Genomic DNA, 22,184 nt, shown 5'->3' with positions numbered 1-22,184 from the left:
AAGACTGAAGACTGGAGGAAGCTGAAAATTTAGCTTTGATCACAGTAATAATTACATTGTAAAATATATTCACACAGAAAACAGTCCTTTTAAATGGTAATAATATTTTTTCTGTATTTTTGATAAATGCAGGTTTGATGAGCATAAGATACTTCTATCAAAAACATTAAACATAGTAATGTTTCCAAACTTTTGACCGGTACTGTGTGTGTCTGTGTGTGTATATATATATATATATATATATATATATATATATATATACATAGAGAGAGAGAGAGAGAGAGAGACTGCGTTTCAGTGCTCAGTCGACGGATTAACTCATGAACATTATGTAGGTAACATAACTGGTTAAGTGACTGGCAGTCACTGACGTCTCCATTTCCTAATTAATATTCATGAACTTCAAAGTATTTGTAATTGGCGTCCAGGCAACGCGGCAACGCGCCGACGCGCTCCAGTGACTGAAAGACGCTTCACTGCTCTTACAGTGTGTTACATTAGTTAATTAAACACGTTTCGTGTACAATATAAATAATTAATCAACATGTATGATCGAGCTCCCAGGGTCACACATGTGACATTAAGCAGCACCACGTCTGAAATTGGACCAGGATCTTATAATATCAGCAGGTCTCTGAGCGACAAAAACAGTAAGTTTCATTTTGACGTGAAATAAAGTTTTTTTTTTAAACCTAAGACCATTGGCCGTTCGCATAAACTGCTTAGACTAGTCTTAAAAGTTAGTCATCTAAATCTTGGTCATATCTTCTTAAAATCAGTTACATAAAAAGGTCTTTTTATCTATCCCTTTGAGACACAGTCTTAAACATAGTGGCTAAGTGCATGCAAGTGGCCCCAAAATTGACCATGGTTTTACTACACATAAATTAAAAAAAACCTTGGTACCTAACCACATATTAACCATGGTTTTGCTAAACTAACCCATAGTTTAACCATGGTATTTATAGTAAAACTGTGTTTATACAAATGGTCATTAAACTTCCAAAAAAAAACATGGTTACTACACTTTTACTATAATAAAACCATGGTTAATTTCCATAAGGCAGTTCTAAACCTTACCGAGAAGTATAGATATTACATAAAAGGTTATTCATTGGTTCTTTGCAGACCTCTCTTCTTTCCCAGAACCGTGTTCTCTGTATAGTTTCTTGGGTTGCTATAGGATGTTAAATTACAGGTTCTTCAGACCTCCATATTGTTTAATGTATAGTGCCAGAATATAGCTGAGTTTTCTAAACAGCTAGACTAGAGAATAAGTAAAAGGTTCTGGCATTAGGTTGTGCAACCCTTTTTAGTTATTTTGTAAACCTTTTTTTAATAGTTTAGGCACCTGTGATCAATCTACTTGGCTATTGGATTTGTATAGTAGTAATACCAATATAATAATAATTGTTATTATTATTTGTAAGAGTTATTGTTGATATACTTCTACAGATTCGTATGCCCCCTTCCTCTCGCTGTCCATTAGAGAGACTGGGTTCCTGGGGACGGGCAGTGGTCTCCTCTCTCCTGGACCAGGACAGTATAACTGTGGCATTACCAGGGTATGTTATGGTTTTAATATCACTGTGCAATCAGTTAACATGTCAGTGACAAGTGCAAAATAACTGGAATATTGCAGAATCATGTTTTGGGAGGAAACAGTCTTCAGAATCGTTCCAAGCGGTTTGATGACGTGGTGTCAGATGTGCCAGGGCCGGGAGCGTACAATGTTACGAACAATGTGTCCCCTTCAGAGAACAGAACAGCCAATCCAGACAAGAGTCTGAAGGTGAGACGTTAGTTTGGATTATCACATGGACTAGAATTTAGTTTTATTGTTATGAGTTATGAAGATCATAATCAAGTGTTGTTATTATGGCAAGACAAATTTACTTAGATTTCATACAAAGGTGAATCTCACACAAGAAATGTCCAGTTCATATTTTAACCCCAAATCAAAAGAATTATAACAAATAATATTTTGCATAAAGATAATAAAGCCTGTTTGTAGGATCATTGCATCCTTTTGAATTGTGTCATTTTCACACCACTTATGCACATTTACCAAAATATAGACAGTGTGTTAATAAAAAAAATAAAGATAAGATGAGATGGGTGTGTGTGTGTGTTAAAAATATATAAAAAATTTAATTTGGTGAATTACACAGGTGAATGTGTTGGCCATATTTCAACCAAAAATCTAAGGAAAAATAACAAATAATATTTTGCATAAAGATAATGAAGCCTGTTAGTAGGATCATAGCATCTTTTAAAGGACCCATATTGTACACCTTTCTGAAGTTTTCTTTTAGGTTTTGATGTCCTTAAGAATATATATTTGCGGTATAAGTACCAAAAAACCATCTCAATATATTTTTACAGCTCCTTTCTCAGGAGCTCTGTTAAGAACAGGTCGATTTTGGCCTGTCTACTTAATATTCATGAGCCTCTCTTCTGATTGGCCTGTTGTTTTCTGAGTGACCCACCATTGGTGGGGGTGGTGACTAAAGGCGGTGACTGAGTAGTTCTGACATCACATTTTTATGGAAGTCACAACGGCTCGTGAAAAGGCACAGCTACTTTATGCAGGCAGTGTGTATTTGTCTGTGGATCGACTGTTTTGAAACTTATATGGTAGTAACATAGTCCCTAGACCTCTGTTATTATGAAAAAAGCCAGGAAATTTCATTTTTGACTATATATGGACCTTTAAATTGTGTAATTTCCACACCAATTACGCACATTTATCAACAATATTTAGACAAAGTGTTCAATAAAACCACACGATTTAGTTAAAGATCAAATGAGATTTTATGAGCAATTAGGTAACACTTTATTTTAAGGTGACGTAGTTACACGTTACTTCATGTACTTACTATAGTAATAACAGTAACTAACCCTAAACCAAACCCTGACCCTAACTCTATAGTAGGTACATGTAGTTATTTAATATTACTCAGGTACTTATATGAGTAATTACAATGTAACTACGTCACGTTAAAATAAAGTGTAACCAGCGATTAATGTAGATATCCAGGTAAATCCAAACGGTTCTCATACTTTCCCTTTCAATCTGTTAATGCTCTGATTTGTTTTTTGAGTAAATGTCTTTACGATGCCTGCAGACGGTCCATAAAGTGATGAAGATGCTGCTGAATCCTGATGCTCCATCCATCCCGTCTCCCGCTCAGGCGTTTGGATATGAAGAGGATGCTCAAGGTGTCCTACACAGACACAAACCCCCCACCAGGGACCAGACCCTCGGCCCGGCCTTCTACAACCCCTTACCGGTCAGACAGATTCCCAGCAGTATGTGTAAATGGATGTGCACTCAGTCATGAAAAAGATACAGGTCTAATGGAGCGGTTTGAGTGTGTGTGTGTGAGGTCAGATGCGTCCATTAACAGAAGACCGTCTAATGCCCCTCCGCTCTGCATCATTAGTGCTGAGGCTGTTTCCATTTCTAATGATCGCTGCATTATTTAAAAAAGTCACAAAGTGCAGCACTCATCCATTTTACTGTCAGGACTGAAAACCCTGGGTAATTATTCTTTACGTTATATTTCAATATTCACTTACAATAATGCAGCAGATGCTGGACTCAGCTTTAATCAAATCATCTTTCATTGGCCATTGAGCTGCCAACTTCCTCTAGAGGGGGAAGAACCCTGTATCAAAGCACAGGGCCATCCGTCATGGTGCATCTCTGTTTCTCTCGCTCGGCTCTGGGGTTGCTAGTTGATTACACATTTTCCACCCATTTTTAGCTGTTTTTGTAGATTAAAATGGTCATATTCTACACATCTTCTAGCATTTTATGTTGTTTCACTTGCATTGGCTTTGTTTCAAGACCGTGATGAGTTTCATCAACCTTTTCTATCAAGGTTTTATTATCAGTGCATGTCAGTGATACTGAAAATGTGGCTGATCGTGATATATATTATGATTTATTATACACACAGAGAGCTGAGATCGTGGTGCACACACACATGTCACACACACAGAGAGCTGAGATCGCGGTGCACACACGTCACACACACAGAGAGCTGAGATCACGGTGCACACACACGTCACTCGCACACAGAGAGCTGAGATTGCGGTGCACACACACATACGTCACTCGCACACAGAGAGCTGAGATTGCGGTGCACACACACGTCAGAGAGCTGAGATTGCGGTGCGCACACACAGAAACATTCAGGAGCACAGGAACTTGTCATCAACGCCGCCCCGTGGGCCGTGACTTTATTAATAAAAAGCTTCGCTAACGAATCAATAACAAAGGTATTAAGTTGTCAATGCTGGCAAATGATCATAGTATAAGCATGATAATCCACGGCTAGGTGTGCATTATACGATTTTAATGCACTTTGCGAAGGCAACCACCCTCTGCTTCATGCATTAAAATAATTTCATTCACAACCAGCTGTGGATTATCCCTTACTTACATTATATATAATGTGTGTGTGTGTGTGTGTGTGTGTGTGTGTGTGTGAATTTCATTCACAACCAGCTGTGGATTATCCCTTACTTACATTATATATAATGTATGTGTGTGTGTGTGTGTGTGTGTGTGTGTATTATACTTTGTACATTATACTAATGACAGCTCCTCCTGCAAAACATATAAATATTTGAGGTCAAACTAATATTTGTATATATATATATATATACATACACAATTCTTTCACCAACATGTTATTTTATACATATTTAAACCCCCACACACACGATTATTTCATGGTTCTGAATGACCTTGGTTTATTTGCAGCTTGGTTTCAATAAATGGACTTTGAATGCTAAAGTATGCTCTATGACATTTGACCATCAACAAATAAATCTGTATAATTATGTTCAGTGAAAATGCTGATAATTGTAAACTAATATTTGACCTCAGATATATATATATATATATATTTTGCAGGAGGAGCTGTCATCCTTTCAGAAGTATAAAGGTGTGCAGTTTGGGAAGATGTCAGGCCGGAGAGAGCAGGTAAAGGGCGAAGACGAACCTGGACCTGGACAGTATGAACTACAGGAGTGAGTTTGATTGATTAACACAACATCGTTTGCATTGTTTTTCAAACTTTATTCTGAAGCATCTGGACCTTGTTTGCCATATGTAGATGCTTCAGAATAAATGTCACATGGTCTCAGCCTCAGACGGCACACCCACAGTCTGTTCACTGACCGTCTGATGCATACTGCACTTGAAAACACTTCCTGGATCTATTAAAATCTAATCTGCATCACTGACTTTTCTGCAAATTCTAGAAGTCAGTGCTGCAGGGGTGACATATTTTTGTTGGCAAACCTGGAAGTCAGCATCACCCTGGTTCCCTCGCCAAATTTTGGGGGATTATTGCAGAAAATAAGCTCTGTGATCAACAAAAGTTAATGATTCGTACACATATTGTCCATCATGATAATCTTCACAAATACAATTATTATGGAATTTTGAAGCCTAAATACAATCGGTAAAAGTAAAAAGCTAAACGTAGGCTATAAACAAACTACACCAGGTTCACATGACTTTACGCTGAATGCAGGAGTAAACGAGGTCTAAAACTTTTTGAGCTTGTCCACTTTCCACCAATACCTGTCAGAGCAGAAACGAAAGTTTTCCCGTCGTCTCCGGGCGCGTTCATATGTAAATTGCGTGAGATTATTTCGCCCATTAGTTTGAAAGATCTGAAAAAGCCCATACATTTACCCGCCCATAGACCCTCCCCTCGAAGAAATCAGGACAGAAGTGTTTGAAAGTGGACAAAAGAGACGGATTAAAACACCAGGTGTAAACGGGAATGTGTCTCCCTCATCTACTCATAATCCGATTGACCAAAACGCATCTTAATACCAGGTGTAAACAGGGCCTTAATGTCCCATTTAGACTCTTGTTAGCAACCATCTTTTTCAAGACAAGTGAAATCTTTTTAAAAGAAAACACAATTGCTGATGTATTTTATGTTATAGAATAAAATGTGAAAAAATCTTGAGCTTGTGTTCACCACAGACCTTTTTTCCAGGCATTTAACCAAAAAACCCATTCAAAAAACCCATTGACTTCAGGCTGATGAAATACAGCATCCCTTCAGCACTCTTTGGTGTTTCCTTTGATTTTGTGCATCCCTGTGTGTGTGTTTGTGTGTGTACCAGCGATCACACTGTCCACTATGAGAATGTGAATCTCACGCGAGAGCAGAAAGGCCGTTCAGAGCTGGTCGTCCCTCGATACCATGAGCTGGTGACTCTGCAGGAGGAGAAGAAGGTTAAAACCTCATTATATCATTTTGTCTTTAGTCCCTGTTCTATACGTGTAGCTATTTTTGGATCACTTGTACTGGACTTTTTTTCTTTTTAAGACATTTGACGGCACTGAAGCTGCAAGTTAAAGTTAAATGTAAATGAAAGCTAATGTAAAAAATATTAAATAAATAAATAATAAAATTAAAATAAATAGGTAAATAAAAAAATTGGCCTAACATAAATAAATAAATAATGTGATTAAAATAAAAATATTAGTTATTATTCGATTAAATATAAAAAACATATTTTGGTCAATATAAATAAAAAACATTTTTTATATATATAAATTAAATAAATAATTAATGTTTATTATTGTAATTTAATAGATTTTTTTTTTTGATTTATAATATTTATATAATGTATGAATTGAGTGTTTTTAAAAGATAGATGCTTTTTAAATTTTAGGATGGGGTCCCTCACACAAGGATGATCTTATTTGGGGGTCCGTGGCATCTAAAAGATTGAAAACCCCTGTTTTTGTGTAAATGTGACATGTAGAAGTTGTGTCATGCCTGTAGAGGGCACTATTGCAACAAGACTTGAGCTCAAGGTTAGATGCATTTCTGCATGGATGCTTTTCTGTTGTGCTGCAAATAAGCTTTCTTTTTCTTTTTGTGTGCATCTGTGTGTGTGTTTGTGTGTGTTTGTATTTATAGGGTGTCCCAGGTCCAGGGCATTACCACATAAAGAGTCAGTTTGAGACGCCCAGTAAACCACATGGTCCTGTGTTGAGCCCAGCCTTCCTGTCTAAAGCTCAGGCAACAACACACTGCATTATTTTTATACATTCATAAGGGACAAAGCACATCCAGCCGGATGTTATCGCAAAATAAACTCTGACAGGGTGATCAGGACCCCGACTTGTATCACCCTTGAAGTATTTTCTTTGTGATAACATCCAGCTGTATGTACATTATACCGCTTATTACATGGCTACTCTCCACATAAGTAAATAATTTGATAAAAAATATGGATTTGAGTTTATTAGCTCACTATTATTTCAGAGATTTCACCAAATAAATAATGACTGGGACATGAAATATTGATTTGAGAAGAAACCGTACTTGTTTATTATCTCATAATCTATTAAACAAACACTTCAACAATATTATCAATGGCCTACTATTAGTACTGAAGTCCTCCTCCTTTTACAGTCGATAACTGAGGCACTAGATGCCACCAGCATGTCCATGGTGTGATACGAGAAACATGAGAGAAGGAAGAGAGCGGTCACTGTACAGTGTTGCAATTGACGATGATCATTATCGGGGAATAACTGACCTCGAAATGACGTTATTGACCAATCAGAATCAAGCATTTCAGAGAGCCGTGTAATAAGTTCTAATAACAGCTGCTCTGGATTAGTCGCATGAAATCAAAATGGACCTTATTGACTTGCCTGATACACGTTTCTGGTCTTGTGCACAATTCATCAGAGCACATTATAGTCTTCATTATCTTTTAGTAAAATGTAATCGACTCACAGAAGTAAAATGGGTTGTGAATGCCGCCTCGTGTCGATTTTCATCTGATCTCAGTATTGTGCTGGTTCTCGCAGCGGTTCAGTCCGGTCAAGGATGAAACGCCCCCTGTAGGAGCGTACGAAGACCCGCGCTGTGCTCTGGAGATCCTGAAGAAAGACAGAAGGGTGAAGAAGAATCCTTTTGGCCTGACAGCTGCACGCTTCCTGCCAGAAAACAGATCGAAAGCTACGCCAGGTTTGTGCCGGTGTGTTTTGTTCTGTGTGGATGTGAATCTGGGCCACATTCTGAATGCAGAATGTCTTGTATCAGTGGGGTTCAGGCAGAGGTCAGATTTGGACTGTGCTTGCTAGAGAGAAAAACATGAGGTTGGCAAAGTTAGCACTAGATTTCATACTGCTAAACAAATGCTTTACAACAGCAGCCAATCAGATTTCAAGCCACTCTTAAAACAACCAATCAGATTTAGCCACTTTAAGACACTCAAGATGCATTCTGTCTAATCTTGCATACTGCCTGTCCTTAAAGCTACACTGTGTAGGATTTTCTCCCATCTAGTGGTGAAATTGTATATGACTACCAACTGAATATTACTTTCTAGCCCCTCCCATTCCGAGGGCGTTTTAACTCCTACGGTGGCCGTGTTATTTCAAATCTGCCGGCAGTCGCGAGTAATCTCCCCCTCGCATTCGTCACGGTGCCACTGAGTGTAAAAACGCGAAAGGCGAAGCTTGAATTTCCAGGTATGTCCCTCATTGGCTAATGTATTTTCAAGATGGAGGCGCAACATGGCTGCCGCCATTCGAGCGACTCGCTCGTATGTATTCTAAATGGCAGATTCTACACTTACGAGAATACTTGATTAGTTGGTAGAAGTAATTACACATTAATGAGCACGTATCATTTTGAAAGAACGAAGTGTTTTTTTGCTAAGAATCAACTTAAAAAATGACACAGTGTAGCTTTAACAGTGTGCAAGATGCTAAATCATAGTACATTAAAAATGTTATGCCAAAGGTGCCTGGATATAGTGTACAGTTCTGCGTCAAGGTGGTCTTAAAATGCTATTTTATGAAAACATTTCATTGAGGAGTTTCAATTATTTTTTTTTAGCTCTAATTATATTTAAAGTGGTCGAAGTCAAGTCACATTTATTTTTATAGCACTTTATACAATAGAAATAGTTTTAAAGCAGCTTCACAATAATAAACAGGAAAGTTGCAGAATTATGAAACCTTATCAAACAAGAGACAGAAGTGCAATGAACTACACTGTAAAAAGTGGTAAACTGCAACTGTACCTTAAAAAGCTATTTCTACCTGATTTAATCTATTTTTTATATATATATTAATATATTTAGGTTGATTCAGCAATATTTAATAATATTTGACTTGAATAAAACCAGTTAATTTACATGATCAGTTCGATGTGATGGTGCCAAATCAGTAACACACAACATGCAAAGGGGTTGAAGTACAATTAACTATTTTTAATGCAGCAATTTAACTTAAATTTTAGCAGGTTGAAATATTTTTGTATATTTATAGTTCTGTTATCATAAACAAAAGCAAACCACATGGACCCCATAAGTGTCACACTGGCCGAGTGTGGTGTAGGTATGATGCGAAGACGAAGATAAAAGTGAGCAGACTTTATTAACCGAAAGAGAACTGCACCAAACTGAACATAAGCATTAACAAGAACTGACCAATGAGAACAAAAACACAGGCATATATATATATATATATATATACAGTATATATATATATAACAAAGATGATTGGATTAGCACAGGTGATACAAATTAGGGAATTTATGAGTAACCATAGAAACAAACTAGAATGCAATGAGTAACCTAGGAGACAAACAAGTGGCGGGAAACTGAGAACAAAGGAGACAGGTTACTGAAGATAAACATACTAAGAGTCCACGAGGGTGAAACTAAGAATAATCGTGACAATAAATACACTACCACTCAATCAGTAAGATTTAAAAATTAAATTAATAATTTTTTTTCAGCAAGGATGCATTAAATTGATCAAAAGTGACAGTATAGACATTCATAATGTTACAAAAGATTTATATTTCAAACAAATTATTTTCTTTTGAACTTATTAAAAAATATTCACAAAAAAGCTGCACAACTTATTTTAACGTTGATAATAATCGGAAATGTTTCTTGAGCAGCAAATTAGCAAATTATAATGATTTCTGAAGGATCATGTGACACTGAAGACTGGAGTAATGATGCTGAAAATTACATGTTAACATATATTCAAATAGAAAACAGTTATTTTAAATTGTAATAATATTTCACAATATTACAGTTTTTACTGTATTTTCGATCAAGTAGATCGAGATAGCAGAAGAGACGTCTCTCAAAAACAGTAAAAAATCTTACCAACCCCAAACGTTTGAACGGTAGTGTATGTAAATTAGGCAAAGCCACAACCATCAATATTAAACGAACCTAGTACTCCAATAGTAACTAAATGTCTTACTCATGCATGTATTTGCTGATTTCACCAAGTACTTGTTCCTGGATCGACATTCCAATCAACCAATCAGATTTGACAGGTTTATGTCAAGTTTAGGCTTAAAACCAGGATTAGGTGCTTGTACACCAGTGTTATTCGCCGGTTTAGGGTTAGGACTACATTTTCAGACCGGACAACAAAATATGTTGACCCAGGAACTCGTCTCACTCGGGCAAGATCAGGACGTGCTGTATTTTTTCCAGGTCCCGGTGCCTATAACGTGTTTGATTATGGCCTGGCTCAGGAGAGTTTGAAGAAAGCCTGTCTGAAGAGCAGAAGGAAGGGCGCCTTTGGCTCTGTTGCACCACGCCGCCCTTTTCTCCCCAGCAAAGAGAAGATGAGCACCCCGGGGCCGGCTCAGTACAAGGTGAGCAGTTCTTCAACCCAGAAAGTGTGCACTCATTGTCTATTGTACACTAATCTGCCAGCGCCCTTGGGAGCTTATTCAGACTTTTCAGGGGGCTTCATCCAACGAATCGAATAAATCTTTCATAAATCCCCTTGAACTAAATATTTCTCAGCATTCACTAAATGTCAGTTTTGCCTGGAGTCTACAAACTAGAGCCTATCCTTTCAAATTGTACCATGAAAACCGTGGTTTCTGCCAAAATACCGCAGTTTCTGTATTCCATGGCAAACATCACTATTAATTACTGTTACTTATTCTCAGGGTGAGGGATTTGAATGAAGAATCAATCATTCATGCTGCCGACGTGAATGCAACCTTGATTTGCTTTTTGGCTTATTGAGAAGTGTGCTTTTACTTTTTGTATCCAAGTGATGAGACTTTTCCCTGATGGATGATAAAATGGACAAAGGCATACACACTTACACTGTGGTTACCATGGTACATGTTTGTATGAATAAAAGATTCAAATTTGTAACACTATGTATTGTGGCCGGCAAATCCCTCCCTCCCTGTGAAGTATTTCACAGGAAACTTGGGACATTGGCATCTGCAGTTTTTTTTTTTTTTTTTTGGAAACGTCCATTGTTTCCAATGCAAGTGTCCAGTTGGCCTGCTTCCTGAACCAAACCGACCCCGGTGGAGGTCTTTTATGGTCTCTCCTCTCTTTCTGTTCCTTCTACATGGTCCCTGCCTGCATAGACAAGAGCAGTGAATGTGTCCTAATGGACCTCTAGATTCACTGATATCTAACTAGATAAAAAAGTGTGTAGACAAACTTTAAGTTGGCATGAAAAAGCCTTGCCAGAAAGGCAGTATATCTAGTTTTCACTCCTTCAGAAATCAGTCTAATATGCTGATTTGCTGCTCAAGAAACATTTCTGATTATTATCAGTGGTTAATGTTGAACAGTTGTGCTGCTTCATATTTTTGTGGAAACCATGTTTTCTTTGATGAATAAAAAGGTTCAAAAGATCAGCATTCACTAGAAATAGAAATCTTTTTTAAGATTATAAATGTATTTTTTGATCAATAAAAACAATATTGAACAGTAATGTACATTAAGTGCAGTATGCACACGCAGACGCCAAAATGTGCACTAGGCAAACAGAGCACACTGTGGGGGATACTTTATCCCACAATGCAATGCACTTGATTACAATTGCTAAATGTAACAGCAACCACAAATCTCCTTCTTGATTCATTGTATATGATGTCAAAAGGCATTTTTACACAACATTGGACTACGCAGGCAAAATAACCACTTCAGTTTTGTTTCAATTTAGTGACATTTTATAAAAACAGAATGCTGTATTGTGTAAAAAGGTAGTATTTCATTCTGAACATAACCTGCAGTCTGAGATGAGGACCTGGCGCATCTTATCTCTAGCGTCAGGACAGTGGAGATTATGATTTTCATTATAAGCTGAACCAGAGAGGAGATTTTTTCTGTCAACAGAGATCACACAGGCACCTCGGAGCTGCTAAAATACACCAGCACATAATTAAAAGAAATAGTTCACCCAAAGGCGAAAGATCTGTCATCATTTATTCACCTTCATGTTGTTCTAAACTAATTTAATTCATTTTCTTCTGTGGAAGAGATGTTTTGGAGAATTTCTAACCTGCTTTTTTCATACAATATAAGTAGACCGTGATCAGCAGCTTTCATGCAGGTATTAAACATGAAAACCTAGTGTGTCCTTGTGCGTCTAATTATAAGAAAAACAGGCTCAAATTTGAGTCTTCATTCATATGAACCTGTCATTACAGTATTGCATCAATATTTGACTGTAAGAAATTGTCTTTCTTTTGTGTTTGCTGCAGGTGGAGCAGACAAATGAAGCGTTATATAAGAAACAGAGTACAGCTGCTTTTAAATCTGCCACTAACAGACTTGTGGGTTCACTGTTCGCCAAAGTAAGACACACACGCAACACTGAATTTTAATCTTTAGACTGCCACTGGAAAGATAAATCACAAGTGAGATCTCTTTAATATATAAAGTGTTTTTCCTGGATAGCAATGACATGAAACGGAGAGAAGATTTTACAACTATTTTAATAGGACTTTCACTAAGTCTCATGCTTCTCAGATGTTTCTCCTAAGAATAAACCCCCAGTTATTTCACATGAATCCCATCTAACATATCAGAAGACATCTCATTAGCCGCTTTTCCACTGTCTGGCTAGTGTGAGCCAGGGCTAACAGCGTGCCGGGCTGGGACTATAGCCTCGGACCTCAAGCACCGAGGCCAAAATCAAGTTGCGTTTCCAACTAAAACCCTGAAACCCGCTCTTAACACGCCTCCATAGAACGACATCACACAACCCCACCGTTTCACCAGCTGACTGAAACTAGCTAGATCGCAAAATGAGCATGACAGAAGCAAACGTTTGGTCTTTAATTAAAGTCTTAAGATTCAAGCATCCATATTTGACCAATGGTTTACAATAAAAACATGTAACAGTGAAAATAATTTATTAATTTGTGTCAGGAGTGCACATCAATCATGCTGAATCAAACTGATATTTACTAGTTCACATCAAAAGAGAGCACATACCTGTTCAGTTGCACCTGCTTTCCAATTATTTGTGATCACAGGAATGCACAAAACAACAGGTTTTTAAGTCCAAAGGCTTACACGTTTAGATAAATATTGATAAAATATCATACTATCATACTATACTGTTATCCTTTCAGCCAGAGCAACAGAGGGAGCTCACAGACAGAAAACATGAGACACGAGTTAACCAGAGTGCATGTTTTTAATGACACATATGCGGATGCATTAGTCCGGTATCAACAAAGGCACAGGGAAGAGACAGATAAACATGAAACCAAATAAATACACGATTATAATCATTTATGTTTTGTCTACGTTCTTCAAGCAGACTGTGCTGTTTTCCATAAACATATTTGTATTTATTATCGCAATGGTTAGCATTTTAAAATGTCTTAAAGTCCCCCTGTAGTCAATAATTGTATCCCTTAAAACTCATCTTTGATCACCAAAATGACATATTGAAAAAAAATTTCCTTGAAAAAAAATGTCTTTATGCCTTTAAATAGCTTGTAAATAGAATGTAACTCGACACCCTTGCCTCATTTAGTATACGTGGTGTTATGAATATGCAAATGAGCCCCGCCTCCACTCACTCACTCAGCTCAAAGATCCACTCGTTGACGATCACACATTGATCTGATTGGTTACAAGGTAGTTTGTGACGTCAGAAACACCAGCGATTTCAAACCGTGTTTTTGAGACTGTCTTTGGTTCACTGCAGTTTTAAGGAGAAAATACTCAGAAATGGTGTCGACTTATGAATTTGCACATGGTCTGTCTCAAAGCATATTAAAAACACCACATAGACATATACACAATATTAAAAGCTTGATTTAAATGACTATAAATGTTGAAGTCAGCTGGTAGCCTGATATAATAACATGGGAAATAAGCGGCAGTGTTGTAAACTCTGCCTTTGTTCATGACCACTCCCATACCTGTCAACCCTCCCGTTTTTCCCGGGATTCTCCCGTATTTCACCTTGCTATCCCACTATCATCCCGTTGAAATATTTTCCCGTAATTTTAATCTTTCTATAAAAATAAAAAAAATCCCACTGGCCGCAAACCAGTTAAGCGGAAATCCCGCCCTGCAGCTAATTTCATTTGTTAAGGTTACAATGACGGGTAGGTTTAGGGATCAGTGTTTGGTGTAGGCAGTCAGTACTGTGATTCACATGACCAATAAAATCTTAGATTCTTAGCCTCCCTTATTTTCCCTTAAAATTTCCCTTATTTTCAAATCCCAATGTTGACAGATATGCACTCCTCAAGCCCCAGTTGGCCCGCTTTGGACCAAGGTGTTGGGCAAAACCCCTGGCCGTTGACCCCAGGGAAGCCCCGATGAGGCTTGATCAAGCCACGGCTACTGTCTCACACTGTGCTCAGATTTACCAAGATAATAAAATCTGCAATCAGAACAGAGATCTCATTAACATTTCTAATCAAATTTTCTCTCAGAACAAATTATCTAAGCTGCTCCACATTTTGTTTAGCTCTACACTCAATTACACTTTTATTTCGATGGTCCACTTTAGCTTGTGATAGTTAGTTGACGTGTTGTTGCAAAGTTACTTATAGTAAGTAGAATATCTAAAGTGGATCATCGAAATACTAAATGTCAACTATTGACTCATATGTCTGTTTTTAGGAGAAACATCTTGATATTTTAAAGGTAGGGTAGGCAATTTTTCTTATGAACTCTCTTCACATCCCGAGAGCAATCAATAATAGAAGTGGTCTAAATATTAAAACATGTTTACGTTCATTATTATTGTGATGTTATGAGCTCATGCTTTCAAAACTAGCTTGCTATTGCTAGCCTCTCTGAAATTGCCTGCACTACGTTTAAATGAAACTTGTTTGAGCTGTGAAAGAGCAAAGTCTCAGGGTGTTTTCAGCTCCATGATGTGTAATGACAGGGATTGATGTGTCAGCTTATTATTCAGAGTCAAACACAGCCTGTTCTGGAAGTTTCGATTTTTGTGTGCGTGTATTTGTATAAGCTTGAATTCAATGGGAAAGCCCTGATATTTGTTTGGCTCCATGGAGAGTTTAGATTAAATCCTGTCCATATCTAAAATCAGTAATTATACTTCGCAAGATATGAGAACGCAGAAGTGTCTGGATGTTTGGAGTGTGTATTATAGAGAGTGTTTGAGTCAGACGTACGCTCTGATGCAGATGCTGCAAATATTTTATTATGAGCTCAGCACCTCGCCTCTCGTCTGCTCCGCTCCTTCATTAGACACATGTCTGCTCACAATACACACAGCCATCTGCAGGAGTCTCACCAAATCTCATTTCAACCCAAAATCAAAAGAAAGAAAGAAAACATTTTGGGCCCTATCATACACCAGGCGCAATGCAGCGCCAAGCGCGACGCAAGTGTGTTTTGCTAGTTTCAGCCCGACGCAGTTATCATTTTCACTTCTGCGCCACGTTGTTTAAATAGCAAATGCATTTGCGCCCAAGGGCTGCTAGTCTGAAAACGAGGTGTGTTCTGGCGCATTGTTGGCGCGTTGCTATTTTGAGGCAACAGAAATAGACTGAGCCATTGTCCAACTGAAACCTGGTCTAAAGTCAATGGCGCAATATTTTTTCCGTTATTTAAAGAGCGTGTCAGTAATATGAGCCTATAGGCGGGTCAAAATGTATTACACACACAGGGACGCGCAACAGCACACAAACATACCAAATATTAAAAATAAAAGGATTAAACAATGTAAAAGATTCATATTGTGTTCATTAAGATATGGTTGAATCCGGCTTGTCCCGTAGATGGTCTGCGCTTTAACCTTGCGCACGAGCAGATCCGTTTGCGCTCTGGAGAAGCGTTCGGTCTTTCCGCTTGCAAATTTCGTCAGGTAAATGGCAAATCCGCCATGGCGCGAGCGCAGCTGGCATTCAAAGGGAATGGGAGATGAGACTCTGATTGGTTTAACGCACGTAAATCCCAAAACACACCCATTACTCATTATGAGAATAGGAACAACCCTTTAAGATCATGCGCCGGGTGCGCCAACCATTTTTCCCGTTGTTAAACTAGCAAAAGTGGATCCGAAAATACTCACATCATTAAAAAAGGGCCCTTTATGTCACGTGACGAAAATGAAGCTTAATTTGAGCACCATTATGATGTTTTGCATTATGGCATTATTTTCATGACATTTTCATTTTTTTACCATGATGCGTCTGTTTTTTTAGTTTTTTGTTTTATTCTTGATGATTTTTAACTGTTGCTTCATTTTATTTATAATAATTTGTTTTATAATAGTTGAAGGAATGACTTTAAAAAGTACACTACAAATACATTTACATATTTATGCACTTAATATAAATACCCTGCAATTGAACTTTTGGTCTATACTAAATTGATATCCTTAAACTCATTTTGTACTTAATGTACTTTAGTTATCCAGAAATAGTGCTGAAGTCCAATTAAAGATATACTTAAGTATATTTGATTGTGCTAAAATGGAATTATTGCAAGTATACTTTAGATACACTTTAACTATCTTGCATTTAAAGACTGATATTATCTGATTATACTGTCCTTACTCATAGTGATATTAAAAAAAAAAATTATATACAAATTTTAATTATAATAGTTATATCAGTAAGTCTCAACTGATATGTCAGTAAATATGTTAAAGGATTTGTAGTATACTTAGTTTGAAATAAATGTATTTTAAATACATTTTGGTATAGAGTTTTTGGTTACACTTTATTTTAAGGTGTCATTGTTACAGTGTAATTAATATATTTAAGTAATATTAAGCAACTACATGTTCTTACTATAGGGATAGGATATGATTAGGGTTTGGTTGAGGGTTAGTTGCATGCAATTATGCATAATTTACTGTTATTACTATGGTAAGTACATGTAACATACAAGGACACTGTAAAATAAAGTGTTACCGTTTTTTTTCACTAGAGATGAATGGAAATTTGGAACTTTGTGTTTAATTGTCATGACAATAATGTCAAAATACAAAACATCTTCACAAAAATAGTCTTGTTCCTGACAGGTTTGGTGAGATTTACCATCTAGATGTTTCTCTCTCTCTCTCACTCTTTCTCTCTCTCTGCATCTGTCCAGCTTACAGATGTGCAATTACACATATAGCTGGTTAGTATTACAATATGCAATTGTTACATAATACAAATGTCTAAATAACTAGAACGATTCAATACAGCTTAATTTCTATGTACAGCATCTGTAGCATGTTTGTAGTTACACAACTAAAATAATTGAATTGAATAAAACCCCCACAATAATACTTTGCAATAATGCTCCTACAGCTCGCACACACACATATACGACGCCCTGGCTCATTTGTACCTGCTGTAAATCCATTGTGCAGATGATGTTTATGATGCTGTGGTTAGATATTAGATTGCTCTTGGCAGGATACTCCTCCGCCAGGCTCGTATAACGTGAGCGAATCTTTCGAGAAGACTCACGGTCTCCATCGCTTCAGCAAGCCACGGAGTGAGAAAGCACGCAAGCGACAGAGCTGTTTCCTATCTTCCGCTGCCAGAGATCCCTCCTTCCTACAATACGACCCTGAAATACCAGGTGACTTACGCTTTCTTGATCTCTATGAACGGCGTTTGAGGCCTGCTGTCCATTACTGTCCATTACTCCTTCAGTTTGTACAAATAAACAAGACAAGAAGTCCATGTGGCTAAACATTCGAGAGTAGGAAGCGACATTAGTAATCAGGAAGTCTCTTAATTATTCATTAACATGAAGTATTACATTAATAAACTCTAGATCTAATAAACTGTAGATCTAGTTCTGTCTTTCAGTTTCAGTTTTAATGAGCTTTATTGGCATAGCAAAACTGGAAGTACATTTGGAAATGTACAAAACATTTGTACATTTTCAGGTTACACTTTATTTTAAGGTGTCATTGTTACAGTGTAATTATATATTTAAGTACTGAGTAATATTAAGCAACTACATGTACTTACTATAGGGTTAGGGTAGGATTAGGATTTGGTTGAGGGTTAGTTGCATGTAATTATGCATAATTAACTGTTATTACAATGGTAAGTACATGTAACGTATTAAGGACACTGTAAAATAAAGTGTTACCCATTTTCATTGTACACAATTATAATAAAGTAACAACAATAAATTTAAATAATGCATAGTATTAATTACTATATATATATATATATATATATATATATATATATACTATCAGTAACACAAAAAAATATATATACAAATTACTGTATGACAAAAGTGTAACGTATTCTGATGTGAAATTTATGACTTTTTAGAGGCAGGTTGTCACATTTATTTTTTTTAAAGCAGAAATGCAAAGCTTGTATTTTGTTGTTGCATTATAATTTAACATTTCTTTAAAAGTTGTTTAAAGCATCCTTAATTTGGGACTAATGGTGTAGGCCTGGGAACTTGCGTTATCAACATAACGGTGGAATTTGCTCCATGTAAACAGTGTTTTTGGGGATTTATGTTCAAGTGTGCCAGCTAAACTACTTGTTATTTGTGGTTTTGTAGGTCCTGCTCATTATAGTCCAGATGTTAGGTCTGACCCTCAACTTGCGCTGATGGTCTCAAAAGAAGATCGCTTTAAAAGCCCTAAAGACATGACACCTGGACCCACAGCATATGAGGTATGACCTCATATATTTATTAGAAGTGTCTATATGCATGTATATATGTGTGTGTATATATATATATATATATATATATATATATATATGAAGAGTTCAGATGCAAAAGCCTCTAAGTGCCATCTGAAATTTTCTTCTAGAATGATCATTTTTATCAAGCTCGGCAATGAAAATTACCTATTAATTGTCATTTAAGTGAAATGACTGAACTTAAATATACGAGCTTGATAAAAATTATCATTCAAGAAGAAAATTTCAGATGGCACTTTTCATATATACTCCGACATGGTCAAGGCGATCTTGTTGAGTTCAAACTAAGCATCAGAATGGGGAAGAAAGCTGATTTAAGTGACTTTGAATGTGTCATGGTTGTTTGTGCCAGACGGGCTGGTCTGAGTATTTCAGAAACTGCTGATCTACTGGGATTTTCACACACAGTCATCTCTAGGGTTTACAGAGAATGATCTGAAGAAGATAAATATGCTCCAGTGAGCATCAGTTGTGTGGGTGAAAATGCCTTGATGTCAGAGGTCAGAGAATGACCAGACCAGTTCAACTGATAGAAAGACAGCAGTAACTCAAATAAACACTCATTACAACCGAGGTACAGTCAGAAGAGTCACTAAACTCAATCGACTCCACAGTCTCCAGATCTCAGTCCAGTAGAGCAGACTTGGGATGTGGAGGAACAGCAGATTCACATCATGGATGTTCAGATCCGACAAATCTGCAGTAACTGTGTGATGCTGTCATGACAATATGGACCAAAGTCTCTGAGGAATGTTTCCAGCATCTTGATGAATCTGTGCCATGAAGAATATAATGCTGTGTATATATACTGTATAATATAGTATTTAGTGTTAAATAAATAACACTAGTACACCAATTCACTATGGTTTTTGCGTGTGTGTGTGTGTGTGTGTGTGTGTGTGTGTGTGTGTGTATGTGTGTTGTAGTTGAGTCCAGTCATCATGGACACCGTTCTGAAAGGCACCTTTAATGTGACGCTCCATGATCCTTTGGTGTCCAGCACGAGATCTTTATCTTCACGCAAGTCTTTTATAAAACCCCCTGCCCACAGCAGTGCCTAACTCAGGTCAAAGGTCAGTGACCCCTCACACTATATATTTCACACTTATTATGGAGGTTTAGTTTCAGTAATAAAGCCGTCCTTGAGGCTTTCAGAGGTCTACTCTACTCGGGAAAGAGAAAAGACGACTCTCTGCGGTCTGTCTTATTAAAACGAACCGCTCTGTTACACACACACACACACACACACACACACACACAGATACACCATAGGATCAGCATGAGCTCTGATATTATATTCCCTCTGAATGGCTGATTGATCTCTTAAAACCAAAGATGCTCAAATAAAACATTCAATGTATTTTCTGATTTACACACACTAATGAGATGATTCATTCATTAATGGCATGAGTCTACTCACTGCATGACGAGTAACAGGAGATCTGGCTTTTAATTTAGCATGCTTTATTGGTTTGACATACTTTTTTGTAATGCAAAAGCACTAGCTCACCTGAAAATATGTTCGTTGCTCAGAGATTGTTCATTTTTTGATAAGGAGGAGATCATTGACATAAAGTGTACGAGTAAAACCGGAGTGTGGATGGAAGCCCAAATCATTTCAGCTTTTGGGAGAATTTGATGAATGTTGATCACAGACTTTGACTTTAATTAGCAATTACATAAATGATGTATTACTTATTGATGTATAGAGATATAAAAGAGATCTCATTTGTGTTTTTGTCTTTTCTGTCCTATTGGTGTGTACATTTAAAAACAAATATTTTTCGCATTTGTGCATAAAACAAAGATTATTGGAGTGTGTTTTACAAGAAAATACTATTTCAGTCTTTCTAAATGTCACATTTAATTTGATGAGTTACTTGGCATTTCTTTGCAATTACTTTCTTAGCATATTAAGTCCTACATAATGAAGTCATTACATTTGAGCACAAAATAAAATAATATAATTAACATAAAAATAACAGATTACAGTGAACTATTTAAGATTTGAACAAAAATGAAAGTAATTTAGAAGTCTCTTAATTAGAAAAATTTCAAAAGTCTGTCTTTAATATGCTTTTTTTTTGCCATAGCAAAACTGTACATTTGGCTAAGTGTTTATACAATCTTATTGTACACAGTTTTGCGGCACAGTAAAATACGGTAATATTAAAAATATTTTCTTCCTTGCATGCAATTTTAATATTTGTTTCTTCTGTATCATGTCTTATGGTTTCCTTCTGTATTCTAATTTGTTTTTCAGGTCATACACTTTCAAAAAGACCTCGGCTAAGCCTCTCCTATTAAACACATGCTTCCCAGGAGTTCCTGTCTCACACACACAAACACACACACCTCTTTATGGGTGATATATTTCCCTCATTGCTCACAGAGAATAAATCAGGATTCTTTAATGGGTTTGATGTTTCAGGGTTTTTGTGCATCATAAATTCTCAGCCCTGCCCACAATAACACAACGCTAATGTAGAGAGATTTGTAGAGAGATCGTACACACACACACACACACAACATCTTGATATCGTTATACACACCCTTTTAATCTAATTAAGCATTTACACACTCTCATTATTCAGCAGAGAGAGGGAGGTCGAGGGAGGAAGAGCGAGAGACGTCGAAGAGGAGAGCGAACGGAAGAAAGAGAGGTTTTAGCTCTTTATTGAACTGACTTGTTTTACATTTGCAAGCTAATTGAATCAGATAAATCACTGTGGCGGCTCTCTCGCCACGCGCGTGTGTGTTTGTCTCGTGGAGTTTACGGATGTTAGTGCGTTTTAAAGCCAATGTGAAATCCAAATTTAACCCATTTACTTTCTTAATACACATTCCCGGTCTTACGATTCATCTGTGCACGTTACTCCAGAGACCAAAAGGCTGTTTATATTTTTATGTAATCGTGAATTGGTTTTTAGGTTAACATCACCAGCGGTTGGGTAAATCTCATTCATTTTCTCCATAGAGGAATTGATTTTAATTAAAACTTTGAATCCTTTAATGTCTTTCTATCAGCTGAATCAGTCTGGTCGTCCTCTGACCTCTGACATCAACAAGGCATTTTCACCCACACAACTGATGCTCACTGGAGCATATTTCTCTTTTTCTGATCATTCTCTGTAAACCCTTGAGATGGTTGTGTGTGAAAATCCCAGTAGATCAGCAGTTTCTGAAAAACTCAGACCAGCCCGT

General features: G+C 37.0%; 1 protein-coding gene across 1 annotated transcript; it reads left to right on the top strand.

Moving 5' to 3' along the window:
- Positions 1-544: 544 nt before the first annotated feature.
- On the top strand, positions 545-21,398 carry stpg2 (sperm-tail PG-rich repeat containing 2; the record flags this gene model as incomplete). The annotated part of the gene is made up of 14 exons (XM_084414264.1): positions 545-650; positions 1,456-1,565; positions 1,643-1,792; positions 3,129-3,293; positions 4,928-5,043; positions 6,160-6,271; positions 6,966-7,067; positions 7,868-8,027; positions 10,531-10,694; positions 12,561-12,653; positions 17,712-17,880; positions 18,835-18,950; positions 19,907-20,053; positions 21,244-21,398. 13 exons carry the CDS (start codon positions 545-547, stop codon positions 20,039-20,041), a joined length of 1,698 nt encoding a protein of 565 aa, XP_084270390.1. The 3' UTR covers positions 20,042-20,053; positions 21,244-21,398.
- Between the last annotated feature and the right edge of the window lie 786 nt (positions 21,399-22,184).

The sequence above is a fragment of the Rutilus rutilus genome (genome assembly GCF_951802725.1).
Source record: "Rutilus rutilus genome assembly, chromosome: 7".
Classification (NCBI taxonomy): domain Eukaryota; kingdom Metazoa; phylum Chordata; class Actinopteri; order Cypriniformes; family Leuciscidae; genus Rutilus; species Rutilus rutilus.
Note: the sequence above shows the minus strand (reverse complement) of the source record. Positions and strands in the feature narration are given on the sequence as shown.